The sequence below is a fragment of the Lycium barbarum genome, chromosome 8 (assembly GCF_019175385.1).
Source record: "Lycium barbarum isolate Lr01 chromosome 8, ASM1917538v2, whole genome shotgun sequence".
Taxonomy (NCBI): Eukaryota; Viridiplantae; Streptophyta; class Magnoliopsida; order Solanales; family Solanaceae; genus Lycium; species Lycium barbarum.
Window position 1 is genome coordinate 103,531,527 of NC_083344.1, and position 18,561 is coordinate 103,550,087.

General features: G+C 36.5%; 2 protein-coding genes across 2 annotated transcripts; one reads left to right on the plus strand and one right to left on the minus strand.

The window, feature by feature from the left end:
• Positions 1-13,451: 13,451 nt before the first annotated feature.
• Positions 13,452-13,946, minus strand: LOC132608059 (uncharacterized). Its single transcript, XM_060322134.1, has one exon. The coding sequence runs from the start codon at positions 13,944-13,946 to the stop codon at positions 13,452-13,454; it is 495 nt and encodes a 164-aa protein (XP_060178117.1).
• A 2,638-nt stretch (positions 13,947-16,584) lies between these two features.
• Positions 16,585-18,306, plus strand: LOC132605208 (agmatine hydroxycinnamoyltransferase 1-like). The gene has a single exon (XM_060318426.1). It carries the CDS (start codon positions 16,884-16,886, stop codon positions 18,201-18,203), a length of 1,320 nt encoding a protein of 439 aa, XP_060174409.1. The 5' UTR covers positions 16,585-16,883; the 3' UTR covers positions 18,204-18,306.
• The last annotated feature ends 255 nt before the right edge of the window (positions 18,307-18,561 follow it).

The following is an 18,561-nucleotide window of genomic DNA, read 5'->3' on the forward strand; positions in this document are numbered from 1 at the left end:
TGGGTAATTGTGGATAGACTTACGAAGTTAGCTCATTTCCTACCGGTCAAAACTACATATGTAGCAAAAGATTATGCAAAGATTTATGTCAAAGAAATAGTACAACTCCATGGTGTTCCAGTATCTATTATTTCCGATAGAGGGGCACAGTTTATGGCTAATTTCTAGAAATCTGTTCAAGAAGGTTTGGGGACTCGAGTAAGTCTTAGCACAACATTTCATCCACAAACTGATGGGAAAGCTGAGCGCACCATTCAGACTCTCGAGGATATAGTACGAGCATGTGTATTGGGTTTTGGAGGTAGTTGGGATGATCACTTACTGCTTATCGAATTTGCTCATAATAACAGTTATCATTCTAGCATCCAAATGACCCGTATGAGGCTTTGTATGGGCGTAAGTGCAGATCGCCAATTGGGTGGTTTGAAGTAGGGGAGACTAAATTGATAGGGCCAGATTTGGTCCAGCAAGCTACAGAGAAAGTCAAGCTTATACAGGACCAGTTATTAACAGCTCAGTGTCGCCAGAAATCCTTTGCCGTTAATCATTGAAGGAACTTAGAGTTCCAAGTGAAAGATTGGGTATTCTTGAAGATGTCGCCAATGAAGGGCGTCATGAGATTTGGAAAAAAGGGCAAGCTTAGTCCCCGATACATTGGACCTTATGAGATTGTACGCAAGGTAGGCCAAGTGGCTTATGAATTAGATCTACCTTAGGATTTGGAGTCAGTTCACCCGGTTTTCCATGTATTGATGCTTCATAAGTGCATTGGAGAACCTTCCGGGATTGTACCGGTAGATGATGTTCAAGTCACCAAACGATTGTCTTATGAAGAAGTTCCCATTGCCATTCTAGATAGGCAAGTACGGAGACTCCGAACCAAAGATGTAGCTTCAGTTAAAGTCTTATGGAGAAATAATAATAGAGAGGAAATGACTTGGGAAGTATAAGAATACATGAAATTCAGGTCACCAAACGATTGTCTTATGAAGAAGTTCCCATTGCCATTCTAGATAGGCAAGTACGGAGACTCCGAACCAAAGATGTAGCTTCAGTTAAAGTCTTATGGAGAAATAATAATAGAGAGGAAATGACTTGGGAAGTATAAGAATACATGAAATTCAGGTACCCACATTTATTTCCACCTCCAGAAGCGACTCAGGCAGAGACGCCAACGTTCTCAGGTATGTAATGCTTTCTTTGATGTTTTCCTTGTCGTGTATGGCCACAGTTTTTTATGTTGTTATTATAGCCCTGTGAGGCGATATATTTTGGGTTACTGTGACAGGTCGGGAGTGCCATATTACAGGAGAAACTCTGGCGAAACTTTTGTAGAATCCCCAAGAACCTAACATTCGAGGATGAATGTTCCGAAAGGGGGAAGAATGTTACATCTCGGAGATTTCCGGATTGTTGTCTTGTGAGCAGACTAATGCGAGCTTAAGATGAACATGAAGTTCTTATGAGATTAAGGAGAGTATCTAATAGTTTTAAGAGCATACCATAAGATTTTGAAGTCGTATGAATATGTGAAGCTAATTTCGTCAAACGAAGTGAGAAGCAAGACGTGTTTGGAAAGGTTTTCGCAATAGTTGATCTGATGTGTATTTAGAAATGTCTTGAGGGGATGCTATAGGGCCTATTATATGGTTAATGAAGAGTTATATAGGTTCCAAGAAGGTTCCACAAAGATTAGGAGTCAAACGAGTCGACGAGAGTGAAATTCGAGAATTTCCAGTTTGTACGGCCATTTGTATGGACCGTATAAATTATATGGCCCGTATAATGGTCCGTAGAATGCTTCCAGAGAAGGGTGACTCCTGGTGAGATTATACGGTCTAATTATACGGACCGTATAAATTATACGGCCCGTATAATTAGCCGTATATCCGGGTCGGGCCAGAATTCATTTTTGTTATATATGGCTACCCTTGTTCATTATTTCATTTCCCACATTTCCCCCAAGTCTTGAGAGCTCCAAAATCCTTCTCCAAGAATATTCCACTCAAACTCAAGAGAAAACAAAGATCAAATAGCAAGAATCAAGGTATTCCTGTGTTGGAAGGCTCGCTAAGGTTAGTAGACTTCAAGAATAACTTGGGAATGGAAGCTAGGGTTTCCATATAAGTTGATAGCTTTCTCCAAAGATCATTCTTAAGAGATAAAAGGTTAGTTTTCAGGCTTATTTCATGTTATCAAGAACGCTTAGATGTTGAACAACTTGGGTAGAAGGAGAAAGTAGAAGATGAGGCTTAAATGTAGTTTTCATGATACTTTTGAGTAGTAAACCAACTTGAGTCATGATTCTTAGTATGCTGCGGATATAATCTTGCTATGAAGGATATTAATGACAACAAGGAAGTATTGTATAAAATTTTGCAAAGGGTAGATGTGAAGTTGTTGATGTTAGTTGAATATGAGAATGAATTTTGGAGACTTAATTGCATATGACTACTTGAGTATGATGTTGTGGATGTTATTATGGTTGTTTGGGAGTTATTTTCCGATATGGTGGAAGTCGATGAAATAGGGAAAATGCTGCCCAATTTTTGTTAGTTCATGAGTTTCTCTAGTTTGAATTCAATAGTGTCTTTGAGACTTAACCATGGTATGAATCCTTTTAAATGTAGATTTCTCAAGCCTTAGCGGAGAACGTTAGATCGTTGGGAAGACAAAGAGGTATGTGAGGCTAACCCTTCTTTCTTAAGGCATGATCTCGTCGTTGTATGCCCTCATGTGAATTCCATATTGTCTTCCAAGATGACTTCATTCTTAGAATCACTAAGGTTCATGATTCTTGATAATCTCATGATACTATTGGTCTCATCCTATAATAGTTGATCCTCTAAAGAAGGATATAATGAAGTAATGATGACGATGATGATGTTGAGGATACGTATGTACCTATATATATATATATATATCAAAGTATGACTATTAAGACCACCGAGCTTATATGGACGAGTATGATATCTATTGCGCACACCACTACAGTTGGGTACGGATAACACTGAGCCTTTGTAGGGCCAGGTACGTATAACACCGAGCTTTGTTATGGTCAGGTACGTAAGACACCGAACCTCTATGGTCGGGTATGATACTACTATAAGTATAAATGTATGAAATGGAAGGTTCCCATTACAAAGAGGGTAAGTAAATACGACGAACGTCGCTAGAGGTATAAATAGCTCTATCCTCCCATAACTCTTCTATCTTATGCTATTTCTCATGCTTCCATTATGCTATTGATTATGCTTTACATACTCAGTACATTATTCGTACTGACGTCCTTTTGTTTGTGGACGCTGCGTCATGCCCGCAGGTGGACAGGAAGAAAGACTTGATCCTTAGGCTACTTATCCAGAGATTGCTTAGAAGAGCTCTATTTGATCTGGAGATGCAGCTGGGGGTACTATTATTTTATGTATATATGGGCATGGCGGGGCCCTGTCCCGCCATTATGATGATGTTTCATACTCTTCTTAGAGGCTCGTACACAGTCATGTATAGTAGATGTCCTTCGGCTTGTCGGCTCATACTTTTGGTATATTATTTTGTTAAGCCACGTCGGCTTGTGTATATGTATATGGGCGAAGTTGTTGATGTTGATATAAAAGTGTTTTAGCCGTTGGAAATGGTATTATTGAGGCATAGAGTTTGTTGAAAAGCTATGTTGCTCACCTAGATACGAATGTGAATGTACAATGAGAGGTGCCCGGTGGGTTAGCTTCAGGTGCCCGTCATGGCCCTCCGGTTGGGTCCTGACACTCAAGACTCTACTTGACATTGTTCTTGTACTTGTGAGATCGATTAACCTAAGGCTCTGATACTAGTTCGTCACGACCCAATTTAATAAGCCGCGAAGGCACTAACTCCCACCAAGTTAGTAAGATATCCACAGCCCGTTAAGATAATTTACAAGGACATTAAATGCGGAAAGAACTCATACAAGTCACTTTAAAGTCTAAATAAGTAGATAGTCATAGAAAAACATGATGAAGTGTTACAACCCCCAAGAAGCTGGTGTCACTAGTACAAGAACGAACTAAATAGAGTATAAGTTTGGGAATACATCCCGAGGAAACATAAGTTGTCTCAAACAAAAGACAGAAGTAAAGATAACCGAAGAAGATCCAGTGCCATGGATCTACTGATGACTTACCCCAAATCGTCTAGATGGTCTCCTCAATGGTAGAAACATCCCGAGAGCCGCTAGTATTGGGCACAAAATCTGAACACAAAAAGTGTATAGCAAGTGTAGCGTGAGTACGGGAAACAACGTGTACTCAGCATCATTATCGATCGACCCTAACGAAAACGGAGACGAGGGTTGGCCTACGATTACTACTTTCACACTTAACTGCTATTAGTCCACAAAAACAATAATCATAGTAATCTTGACAACATCAAGTCATAAGCCTAGGTGAAAGCTTCTAATCAACAAGTCCATCAAGTTTCTAAGTAAAAAAAAAAGGCAAATCAGGGAATCAACTCAACAACCACAATTAAGCAATCACTAAGATAGTATGATATGCAATGCAAGACCTCTTTTCATATCTCTTACACACACATTCGAACATTAACGAATCGTGACCCATGAGGACTCGTAAGGTCCATATAGCAACCTGGCATTCTTAAATCTCCCAAATCTCATCGGGTTCTAGCCATTTTAGGCTTCTAATCACAATACTCGGCCCTTGGGCCTACATAACCTGTCATATAGCCAATCTAGAGAAAATACCATCATCACTCCATCCGGAATCATTTCCCATCAGACCTTTCACTAGTACCCTCAAATGCACATGAGATATTATGATAAGCATGAATATGCCATGCCACATGATAAGCAACAAATGCTAGTAATAAAGACTCAATCTTTATCTTTTTTCCATTTTTTAATGAGTATTTAGGAGTCACGAGAAACACATAATCACAATCAGACAGGTAAGAAGCATGGAAGCAGCAAATAAGGGACCTCATATCCCAATCACGGACACAAATCAATCTATGCTATTGGCTAATGCCCAAAGCGTGACATTCAGACCAGACTATACAATTGGAATTACACAATTACCGTTAGCATGGCACCGATACCCGATACAGGTTCTTGTCACCTCACAAGTATTGAGACCTCTTTTAATTACCCTATTTCCCTCTTATTAGTCCAATTTACCAACCATGATGCTTAAGTTAGGGTTCATAGTCTCAATATGCCTAGTAAGAAGTCTAACAAATCACAACAGAGACTTGCACTTTTGCGGAGCCTCCAAACGATTCCAATCTATTCAAATACAGATTATACATAAGAATATGAGCCAAACTATGCCCATATTGCCTTATAAAGGATTCGAGTTTAGAAAGTCAAGCCCATAAACCCCGTTCTAAGCCCTAAAGGTCAAATCCATAATTTCGTTGGTAAATAAGGTCCAATATGATCTAATTATTGTTCTGGAAAGTCATACGAATCTAAAGATACCCATATTACCATATTTTAAATCTGAACCCAAAAAGTCACTCAAAATAGGATTCTGAGCCACGAAGGGAAAAATAGGAAATTCAGCCCAAAATCGGTCCACCCATGATTTATAGAGCCAGTATATAAAATGAGCTAAATCCAACATCATTTTTATGCTTAAATCAAGAATTTATCAATTTTAACTTAGGGTTCTTATTCACCCAACTTCCTTCTTAAATCATGATTTCAACCATGGATATCTCCACTAATTAATGATATAAATGTAAAAAGGAGGTTAGAGACATACCCACTTGATGAACCTTGCAAATCCTCTAAAAAATCCCCTTAATCCGAGTCTAGATTTCAAAATATGTAAATGGAGTCTAAAACTCGAAATGGGATATTTTAATCTATCCAGGTGAAATTTGTTCTACGCAACCGCGCTACCTCGTGAACGCGACACCTGACCTGGCCCAGGCCTTCGGGAATGAGACCAGGCCATCGCGGACGCGATTGTCGGTCAACCTGGCCCAGACCCCATTTACACTATGCGAACGCGACATGCCCTCGTGAACGCGATCCCTTTTGGGTCCACTACCCATTGCGAACGCGTGCCTTCTTCGCGAACGATTAGAAGTACATCAGAAAAGACTGAAATTAAAACATCTGTTTTTTCGCTATTTCACCCCGAAATCCCGAGACTCATCCGAAACCTCCCGGATACAAACCAAATATGCATCTTAACATAAAGACACGCTACGAACTCACCCGCGAACTTGGAATTCCAAAAGAGGTCATCTTGAACCGGTCAAACCCAAACGCATTAAAACTAGTTTTCCAACCAAATTATCGAATGCCTTTGAGCCCCTCAGGAACCGAACCAACTACTCAACCAAGCGATAATCGAAATCCAGACCTAATGGAATCGACAAAATTCCCAAAAAGACGTGTTTACCCCGATGTTGACTTTGGTCAACCCAACATTTATGAAATATTAAAATTTCCATTTTCTCACCCAAAACACATCTGATTGCCTCCGGAATCGCACCACCCATCCCCAAAGTCAAAAATACTCTAACGAATCTAGGGGAAAGGTCAAAAGTGGGCAAAACAATCAAAATTGCTAAAACGGCCTAACGGTCATTACACAGGTCTTTGCTCCATCATACATATCCCTGATCGCCCAAATGTATGCTACCGGCCCTCCTCTACCCTGCAAACATCTCGATAGGACCTCTCTTAGGACTTCGTCATAAGCTTTCTCCAGGTCGATTAACACCATATGCAAAGGCCTTTTCCTTTCCATGTACTACTCTACCAATCTCCTCACAAGATGAATAGCCTCCGTAGTCAATCATCTCAGTGTGAATCCGAACGGGTTCTTGAAAATAGACACCCTTTTCCTCACGCTCAATCCACCAAGTAAATATTGTTAAAAATATATTAGTTGTATTAAAAATTCGGGATAGAGAAAACATAATTAGTAATTATATATGTTGTTTGGAAACAATGTTATTATTTGTCGTACATAATGATACTTGTTCTTAATTATATTTAGAGACTTTTGGAATTTGATAATAGAAAATTTTACAAATTTAATTATTTGTACAACAACATTTAATTAATTGTACATAGAGATTTGCTTATGTGCATCATCCCGACTTTCCAGTCCCCGTACTGTGACTAAAGATCATTAAAAATATTACTCCCTCCGTCCCAAAAAGATTTTCTTAGTTTGACTTAGCACAAAATTTAAGAAATAAAGGAAGACTTTTGAAATTGTGGTCCAAAACAAGCCTTAAATTTTTATACAACTGTAAATCATCTCATAAAGTTAAATTGTTTTTAAATATAGAAATGTGTCAATCTTTTTGGGCCAAACTAATAACGAAAGGAAGACAAACTTTTTGGGACGAAAGGAGTAATTATTTTAAATCATAACTTTTTTAGTAATTGTATCTAGACTCTTACATAGAGATAAATACGTTCCTATTCAGTTCTTGTTTAAACATTCTTCATACATAAAAGGCCAAACCCATCGGCGGCCCCCTGTGATCGTTCAGTTCTTTCACTTGAACACCTCAAGTGTCCTTTGTTCCATTTAGACATCTGAGGTAGGATTAGACTGTGTCATTTAGACACTTTTTTGACAATCAACTAATATTACAAAGTGAGTGTAATACACTTGCTGCTAACGTGGCATGATGACCAATTAAAAGATGACATGTGGCATTTGAGTGTAAAATAATAATTTAAAAATATATTATAAGAAAAAAAAAGACAAAATTATTTTTCAGCAAAAAAATAAATGAAACAACTTATTTTTAAAACCCCACCTGCCCCACCCCTCCTTCCCCTCGTCCCCAAAACCCCCAGAACTTCCACCTTGCCGCGTCATCCCTACCCCCAGATTTTCGGAATTTCACAAAAAATATTATCTTCTTTCCATTTTATCTCCATTATTATCACTGTTAAGTAATTATTGTCGTAAAAATTTGGAAATATAAACCACACGAAAGAAGAGTGCATCCTCATTATTGTGTCGTAAAAGCAATTAAAATTCGAAAAACAAGGAGTTTTAGTTTGTGTTTGTTTAGTAATGAGAGGCTCAGATATGCAAAGAGATCGATGCAAAAGAGAGGCGACCCGCCATGGCTGCAAAGGTAATTTTCCAAGCCAAGATACAGATCGGGTAAGTCTCTATGCCGGACCCGATTAGCCTATAATTAAATCATCATTATCATTACTGCCTCTATAATGGATAAAAAAAAAAGGTGAAAATCAATAAATAGACAGAGAAACAGAACTATGGATGTATAGATCATGTAATTTCTAAGAATAAGTGTAGAAGAAGTGAATGGAAAAAAATAAAGAAGAAGAAGAAGAAGGAAATAAAAAAAATATTATGTTTTTTTAGACTTTTCACGCGCTTGTTTTGGTGTGTAAAACACACAAGTTGCCAAGTCAGCAAAAAGTGTCTAAATGACACAGTCTAACCCTACCTCAGATGTCTAAATGGAACAAAGGGCACTTGAGGTGTTCAAGTGAAAGAAATAGACGACCACAGGGGGCCGCCTATGGGTTTAGCCTAAATAAAATTAAATATCATAAAAATATGAGTATATCATTACTCATACTTTTATTCATGTAGGGGCGATCACAGCTTAACTACTTTACATGTGTTTCAAAATCAATGCAGCCTATTTCTCTATCTCAGTTGATAGTATTCTATAATATTAACAATATAAAGTGTAAAGTTGAAATTCTGATTCTGCGCGCCTATGATCAGTTTTTTTAAACACTTCTAATAAATAGTTAAGAGATAATTTCTATTGCAGTGTCTTGGAGTAAAGAGAGTGGATCATTGTTTTCTAACACCAAAAGTACAACAGGACCATTTCTTTGGGTGAGATTATAGCATCCCAGCTATTTCTTGCACCTACAAAATTGCAACATTTTTTACTGCACTTAGTATTGTCATAAAACATATTACATTTTATGCGTGTAAAAAACAAAAAATTTAAAAATACAAATTAGAAACTTCTTATTGTTGATAAGTAAAATAAACACATGAATATTAATTTTTAAAGGGTTTAATGAATATGAAAGAAGATTTGTGCTGAAAATTTTGTGTATTCATTCACTGTTCAATACATGTATTTATAGCAAAGTAAAAGAATAATGTAAATAACTACCTATACAAATGCCCTATCCTTATTGGTTGCAAGTGTCCTATCCTTATTGGTTTGCTTGTAACAACCTCTATTTACAGGAAATTGATTGTTGTAGAAATGTGAATTATTTACAGGTTGTAAAATATTGGGAAGGTTCTAGAAATGGACCAGTTGTTGTGTCCACGTGTCCCTTTATACACAGATGAATAAAAGTGTCTCCACTTTACTCTTTCATTCTTGTTTTTCCACGAACAGTCCCTAAAAATGTCTTCAAACTTAATCAACTTCTTCATGTCTGATTTGTGTAGAATCACTGATCATCTTCTCCGGTGAAATGTTGCCATCCATTATTCCATCACCCCCCCCCCTCCAAGTTGGAGGGTGAAGAATGAACCCCCAACTTGTGTAGAAAAAACCGATGAGAAGGACAGGTGTGAGGTTTTGTGAATAGATCTGCTACTTGAGACGAAAAAGGAACAAAAGATAAAGAGATAAGACTATCCAAATACTGTTGACGGACAAAATGATAGTCCAAATCAACATGTTTTGTTCTTTCATGAAAGACAGGGTTTTTGGCGATGTATATGGCTGCTTGACTGTCAGAATAAAGAGAAATGGGAAGTGAAGGTGGAATAGAAAGATCAGAAAGAAGTCGAACAAGCCAAGTTAACTCGGAAACTACACGTCTCATTGAGCAGTACTCGGCTTCAGCCGATGATAGTAAAATTAAAGGTTGTTTCTTGGTTTTCCAAGAAATTGGGCTACCATCCATGCTGATGAAAAAGCCACTGACAGATCGTCGGGAATCTGGGCATGTAGCCCAATCGGAATCACAAAAGGCAAGTAATTTGAATAAATGAGTGTTATTGAGAAAAATTCCTAAACCTGGGTTTGTAAAGAGATAATGAAGAACATGTTTAGCAGCGGCAAAATGGCCATGGTGAGGATTCTGCATATATTGGCTTAGATGCTGAACAGAGAAACACAAATCGGGGCGAGTGTGTGTCAAAAATTTGAGTTGATCAACTAAACGACGATAGATAGAAGGATCTGGTAAAGGAGAATCCATGGTAGCCGATAATTTCTGAGTTGGGTCTAAAGGAGAAGAAGCTGGCTTCAAATCATGACATTGATATTCAGAGAGAAGTTCCAAAATGAACTTCCGTTGGCTGAGAATCAATCCCTGAGGTTCACGAATAATTTTAATCCCCAAAAAATAGTGTAAGTCCCTTAAATCCTTGATCTTAAATTCAGTATCAAGAAATGATTTAAGAGCATCCAATTCCTCTTTGTTGTTGCTTGTGAGTAAAATATCGTCCACGTAAACTGCTATGATAGAAATAGATGAACCAGTACACTTGTAAAATAGAGAATAATCATTTAAAGAATGATGAAATCCCTTGTAACTTAAAGCTGCTGTTAATCTGGAATACCACTGACGAGAGGCTTGTTTAAGCTCATATAAAGACTTCTTTAAACGACAAACAAGAGTAGAATCAGAAACTTGTAAACTAACCGGGAATTTCATGTAAACTTCTTCATCTAATTCTCCATGAATAAAAGCATTGTTCACGTCTAATTGATAAAGGCCACAACCCTTTTTAATTGCAATTGCAAGTACACATCTGAGTGTTGTAATTTTGACCACTGGGTTGAAACTCTCAGTAAAGTCTATACCCTCTTTTTGTATGTCACCTCGTACAACCAAATGAGCCTTTAACCTTTCAATGGAACCATCAGAATTCAATTTCACCTTGTAAACCCATTTTGAAGGTAAAGCCTTCTTGCCATTAGGTAAAGGGACAACTTCCCATGTGTCATTAAGAATCAAAGTCTCTAATTCCTTTGTCATAGAATCCTGCCAACCAGGGTATAAAATAGCTTGGGAAAAACTGGTAGGTTCTATTATTTGGGAGGGGGAATTGTGATAGTGTTTATTAAGAGAAGATAAAGCATTAAAAGAAAATGGAGGAATAGATACTGAAGAAGTAAAACATGAAGAAGTTACATTAGAAAGATGAATAGAATTGCATATGTAGTCTTGAAGGTAGGTTGGCGTTTGTACTGATCTGGTTGATCTTCTTAAAGAGGTAATAGGATCTGGGGGTGATACAGGGGAATTGGGAGGAAAAGGACCAAGAGAGGGGGGAGGTGAATCTGGTGGAGTAGAAACAGTAGTGGGATTAAAAGGAAGATCAGAAGAAGAATCAGAGATATGAGGATCAACAGGATCAGAAAGTGGAAAAATAGGCAAAATGGATTTAATAGAACTAAAAGGATAAACATCCTCATGAAATATCACATCTCTAGAAACAAGAAATTTTTGGGTTTTTAAGTTAAGAAGTTTATGCCCTTTCTTTCCAAATGGATAACCAAGAAAAACACAAGGTTGAGCTCTAGGATCTAACTTAGTCCTTCCTTGAGAAAGTGTGGAAGCATAACAAAGACAACCAAAGCATTTCAGATTAGAGTAAGTAGGTGGATGACCAAAACGCTTCTCATAAGGTGTTTTAAAAGACAAAATTCTGGTTAGACACCTATTTATTAAATATGTGGCTGTCATAAGACAGTCACCCCAAAATTTGGAAGGAAGATGGAATTGAAATAATAAAGCCCTACAGACCTCTAAAAGATGTCTATGTTTTCTTTCAACCACACCATTTTGTTGTGGTGTGGCAACACAAGAAGTTTGGTGAATTATCCCTTGAGAAGATAAAAAAGATGAAGTTTCTAAACTAGAACCCAATTCCCATGCATTATCAGATCTTATGATTTTAACCTTTTTAGTGAATTGTCTTTCTACCATAGCAAGAAAAGACTTGAGAATAGGGAAAGCATTGATTTTAGTAGATAATAAAAATGTCCAAGTACTACGACTGAAATCATCCACTATGGTTAAAAAATATTTGTAACTATCATAAGTAGGTGTTTTATATGGTCCTCATGTGTCAATGTGAATAAGTTCAAAGCAATGTGTAAGAAGATATATGATTGTTTGGAAAAGACAATTTGCTTTGTTTTGCTAATGGACAAATAGTGCAAGGGACAAGAAATTTAGAACAAACAGAGAAAGGGATTCCATTAATATTCTTCATATTAGACAAAGGCATATGACCTAATCTATTGTGCCATAATCTACTCTTAACATCAAAAAAGGAAATACAACTGAAACTGGATGATACATCCTTTAGGGAATTTAAATAAGAACTAGAAAACTTAAAACTAGACTTGGAAGAGAAAGGAACATCTGGAGTCCTATTGGTCAGCACATAGAGACCATTTTGGGCTTCACCAAGCAGCATGGGGCTCTTCATTGAAGGGTCCTGCATAAAGCAATGAAAAGGGGAAAAGATTAGGAAGTTAGAAAGTTGTTGGCAAAGCATATGGACAGACAACAGATTGAAATGAAAGCTTGGAATAAAAAGAACATTATGTATTGTAAGATTGGAAAACAACTTCACTGAACCAAAATAAGAAACTGAAACTCTTTGAGAATTAGGTAATTTAACAAAGACAGAAGAGGGTAGTGGTTTAAGATTAATAAAATATTCTTTAATATAACTCATGTGCTCAGTAGCACCTAAGTCAATAATCCAAGTTTTAGTAGTAATTTTTGAAACATCAACGTTAGAGTTTAATCAGAAAGGGCTAAGACTTATACCTGCACAGTTGGCAGTAGCTATAACATCAGAATTGTTGGTTTGATCACTTGTTTTGACTTGTTGTAGCATCTGCATAATTTGGGTTAGTTTTTCAGGGGTAAGTAGTTTACCTTGCTCATCAGATTGAGCAATAGAGAGAAAGGGATCTGCAGAATTTTCACTGTTAGTTACAACATTGCTCTGAATAGAATTCTGAAAGTTTCTCTGTTTTGTAAACTTGAAATTAGGAGGGAATCCATGTAGTTTGTAGCATTTCTCAATGGTATGCCCAGGTTTCTTACAATACTTGCAAAATAGGTTGAATTTCCTGTTATCATAATGCCCTTTTGGTACCCTGAAATCAGTTGAAAAGGACCTCTATCCTGTATTGTTCTGTTGAGTAGCAATAAAAGAGGATGATTCTCCAGGGAACTTGGGTGTGTTTTGCATCTCCCTTTGTTTTTCCTCTTGAACCAAAAGAGCAAAGGCATTAGCAATAGTGGGAAGAGGTGAGATCATGAGTATGTTACCTCTAGCACCACAAAAGGAATCATTAAGTCCCATTAAGAACTTAACCAATCTCTCATCCTGTTTGAACTTGATATTTTTCTCTTTTGCTCCACAGGAACAAGCACAAGAACATGGAATAAAAGAATCCATGGTGTCCATTTCATCCCAGAGTCATTTGATTTTGGTAAAATAAGCAACAACATCAGATGCACCTTGAACCAGATCACTTAATTCCTTTTGAAGCTGATAGAGTCTAGCCCGAGAACTTTGTCCATATCTGGCCTCTAACTCAGTCCAAATATCTTTAGCAGTAGCATAATACAAAACACTTTCAGATATATCCCTAGAAAGAGAGTTCAATAATCTAGAAATTACCATCATGTTGGACCTAGACCAAGCAGCATGTAGATCAGATCCATATTCAGGCTCAGCAGTGGACCCATCAATGAAGCATGATTTGTTTTGAGCAGTCAAAGCTATCCACATAGCCCTTTTCCATCCACCAAAACTTTTCCTATCAAATACAGTGTTAACTAGAAGAGCACCTGGTGAATCAGAAGGTGCAATAAAGAAAGGATGGGATGAGTTTATGATCTCAGTAGAAGAAGAATTTCCAGAAATAGGAGCAATTTGAGTTTCAGAAGCAGGAGCAACATTTCCAATCATTTTTGCAGAAAACTGGATTGGAAAAGATGATTAGCAAGATAAAAAGAAGATATTAAATTCCTTGCTCTGATACCATAAAGGATTTAATGAATATGAAAGAAAATTTGTGCTGAAAATTTTGTGTATTCATTCACTGTTCAATACATGTATTTATAGCAAAGTAAAAGAATAATGTAAATAACTACCTATACAAATGCCCTATCCTTATTGGTTGCAAGTGTCCTATCCTTATTGGTTTGCTTGTAACAACCTCTATTTACAGGAAATTGATTGTTGTAGAAATGTAAATTATTTACAGGTTGTAAAATATTGGGAAGGTTCTAGAAATGGACCAGTTGTTGTGTCCACGTGTCCCTTTATGCACAAACGAATAAAAGTGTCTCCACTTTACTCTTTCTTTTACTCTTTCATTCTTGTTTTTCCACGAACAGTCCCTAAAAATGTCGTCAAACTTAATCAACTTCTTCATGTCTGATTTGTGTAGAATCACCGATCATCTTCTCGGGTGAAATGTTGTCATCCATTATTCCATCAATTTTTATATTTAGCTTAAAATTTTGGAGAGCCGAGAACTGACAATACGAATGTGTAAAGGTAGAAGATGCATGAACTTCGTAGATTTAGTGGGGGGAAATGAAGAAAATAAGTGCTGGGAAGAAGAAAAACATAAAGAAAATAAAAGCAGATTCTTGTTGTTTAGCCTCGAAATTCTCCTCGAGTGCATTTACCTCACAACCTTGAATTTGTCATGCTCTACAAGTACCAAAAAGATCAAAATTTGAAGTGTTATTTCAATAAGCAAAATGTAAAATAAACTAAGAAGATAAAAAATTGAAGACGTTACACCTCATAAGAACAATTCGCTGTACAAATAAAAGCATAAAGCTGAATAGATATGTTTATATGGGAGCATTCGAGGTTTAATGATTAAAAAAAGGTCAAACCCATCGACAAACAATTGTGGTCGTCCATTTCTTTCACTTGAGTGTCTAAAGTGGCCCTTGTTCCATTTATACACTTCAGGTGGGTCATTCATATTCCACTTAGACACTTTTTGCACCGTTATCGGAGCAAAACCAACACATTGTGCCAGCTCATTTAAATTGTGCCAGCTCATTTAAATTGTGCCAACTTAATTAAATTGTGTCAACTCATTTTAATTGTAAATTCACTAATTTATAAATTCGTGGAGTTTTGGCCATTAAAAATTGGGGCTTTTAATTTGGGCTGGTTGGATGTGCAATGAGGTGGCGCCCCTTTTGGTGTTGGTTTTGCTCCGATAACGGTGCAAAAAGTGTCTAAGTGGAATAGGAATGACCCACCTGAAGTGTCTAATTGGAACAAGGGTCACTTTAGATGCTCAAGTGAAAGAAGTGGACGACCACAAGTGTCTCTGTCAATGGGTTTGGCCTTAAAAAAAAAGGTCTTTCATATTCTGCAATCACATTCACATGACAAGACTCCATTCAACTTTTTATTAATTGTGATTTTTAAATATAAAAAAAATGAGAAAAAAAGATAAATATCACTTTATAAATGTCATTCGTTATAACAATATTTTCACGATAATGGCCTAATTTTCTCTGGAACCTATTTCATGTTATATTTTACTTATTTATAACAACATTCTAGCTATAACATCAGCGACATTCATTATAACAATACACTTTGTAAAATTACCTCTCTGTAACAACATACTCAAATATTGTGTAATAATATTTTGTAAGAAATATACCATATACAAAAATAAAATATTAAAATATTTATGATAATCATCAAGGGAAAGCTATTGAATTCCTTTTTGATGAAACTTTGGACAAAAATCTTCGTCAATTCAAGTGTTATATTATCAATAAGAGACTGAAATTTACGAAACAACCTACAATTGTAGAATTCTTACGTCAAACTTGAAATATTTAAATTTTGAATTAATTTTAAATGCATATGTTCCTTAGATCTAATTCTTTATCGGAACGGTGCAACTAGTTATGAATTTATTAGTCACCTCATTTTTTAATTAATGAAATATGAAAATAAATTGAGATTTTAAAATGAAAAAGTATTTTGTTTTCGTTTATAACATAAAAAATACAGAAAAGTAATTTTTGCATACTTTTGTTTATAACAAGTAAATGAGATATAAACATCAAACGCCAGCATACATACGTAATAACACCTCACTGTAGCAATCGTGAAATTTCGGACAAATGCAACCATTATAGAGAAGTTTGACCGTATATATGTGTGTGGGGTGGGGTTGGGGGGTGGGGGGTGGGGGTGGTCAAAACTAATTAATTAGCATCTTAATTAGATTATGCCACTATATACATCTTGTCCAATTCAAATACTCTCATTATGTAGTCAAATTTGGTTAATCAAATTGCTTAACTAATAATTAACAGATAATCACAATATTATTGTGATTCAACTCTTTTGAAGAAGCTGCCAAAAAAGAAGATGAGAACAAATCAAATGAAAGATCACAAAAAACATACTTTAGATTTAGGTGCCGTTTGGCCATAAATATCAAAAACAAATTCACGTTTTTTGGAATTTTTGAAGATGGAGTTGGAGTTGGAGTTGTGTTTGACCATAGTTTTTTAAATTGTAGTTTTTGGTGAAATGTAATTGTAAAAAAGTGAAAAAAATTTGAAAAATAAGTTTTTCTTATTTTTGGTATTCCGTAATACAACTTCAAGTTGTATTCCGAATATTTATGGCCAAACGCCCAAAAGTAAAAAAAAGTGGAAAAAAAAAATCGAAAAAAAGTGAATAATTTTTATGGCAAACGGCTACTTAGACTTGACAGTACATTTAATACGTTGTGGTTATATTTCTTGTATATAAAGACCTCAAACTAGAACATAAAGTACACCCGCTTTTCTTTTTCTCTTTAGCTCTCTTTATCCTCTTTACCAAAAACCTAAGGCAAGAACCATGAATGTTATGGTAGAAAGATCAAGAATCATCAAGCCTTTAAATGACACAACTTCTCATCTAGCAGCAACGCATATTCCCCTTTCGGTCTTTGATAAAGTCACTTTTGATGCTCATATCGCAGCAATCTATGCCTATCACCCACCCACCCCACCAACTTGCGTCATTGAATTAGGACTTCAGAAAACTTTAGCCATTTATCCGGAAATGGCAGGAAGACTAGGCAAAGATGAAAATGGTAATTTTGTCATTTTTCTCAATGATAAGGGTGTTAGATTTATTGAAGCTAAAGTGGAGAGTGCACTTGATCATTCAATACTCCTCAAGCCTTCGCCTGTTTTGCTTACCTTACACCCTACCTTTAAAGATGAGGATGATGTCATACAAATTCAAATCACTAGATTCACTTGTGGTTCCATGGTTATTGGATTTGGAATCCACGACCAAGTGGCGGATGGCCGTTCCGTCAGTAGCTTTTTGGTGGCATGGGGCCGAGTCACTCGAGAGGTCGGAGTCAATTCACTTCCTTTTCGTGATCGTACCGTTGACACCCCTAGAAGTCCTCCATTTATGGAGTATGAGCATGAGGATTCAGAGTTTATGTCGAAGCGAGTGAAAATAGAATATTTACTCGACGAAACTCTTCAAATCCAAAAGGATGTAGTTGTAGAAAATTTTCATTTCACTCAAGAATTTCTCACCAAGCTCAAGGCAATCGCTTCCTCCAAGAATGTCCAAGACAAGCCTTACAGCACTTTCCAAAGCCTTGTGGCCCATTTATGGAGGGTTATGACTCGAGCTCGCAACCTACATGGTTCAGAAACTACCCTTATAAGAATCGCGATCGATGGACATATGAGATTAATCCCTCGGGCATCGGACGAGCACTTTGGAGTCCTCTGGGCATTACCAACAGCAAAAGTGGAGGACCTTTTGTGCGAGTCTCTTCCACATGCAACAAAGCTCATTCACGATGCCATCATAAAAGTAAAAAAAGACTACTTTAGGTCAATTGTTGACTTTGCAGATGACGAGGCGATTGAGGGAGATCTCATCCCCACAACAAACACGAACAAGCCCATATTTTTACCTGATTTGGAAGTTGAGAGTTGGTTGAGTTTTCCAGCTCATAATCTAGATTTTGGGACAGGTGGCCCTTTCTCTTTCATGCCATCGTTTTACTCAGTTGAAGGCATGATATTGCTCGTGCCATCATCCACTAGAGAAGGAGGAATTGATGCTTTCATTCCTCTACTCAAAGACAACTTGCCAACATTCAGGAAATTTTGTTATGCTATAGATTTCATGCAGCCCCATTAATGATCTATTATTCATAGTTTGATGTGTTACATCTAAAATTTAGAACGAAAGTAATGTTCTCATGTTATTTTGGTCATGTTAACTTTAATTAAGTGGTATTTTTAAAGGGTGGGATTTCAACTTTAGCTTTTTATGTTGTGTCTGTCTTTCTTTCCTTACTATAAATATATCCATCTAACCCCTAATTATAGAAATATTAATAATTCCAGAAAAAATAATTTTATTAATTTTAGTTTAAATAAAATGGATCAATTTTAATTATAGTACATTGATTAAATCACAAAGATGATATAATCAATTAGAGTTTTACAATATTAACAGTATCTTTTATTACCCATTTTTAAAAACAACTAGTTTT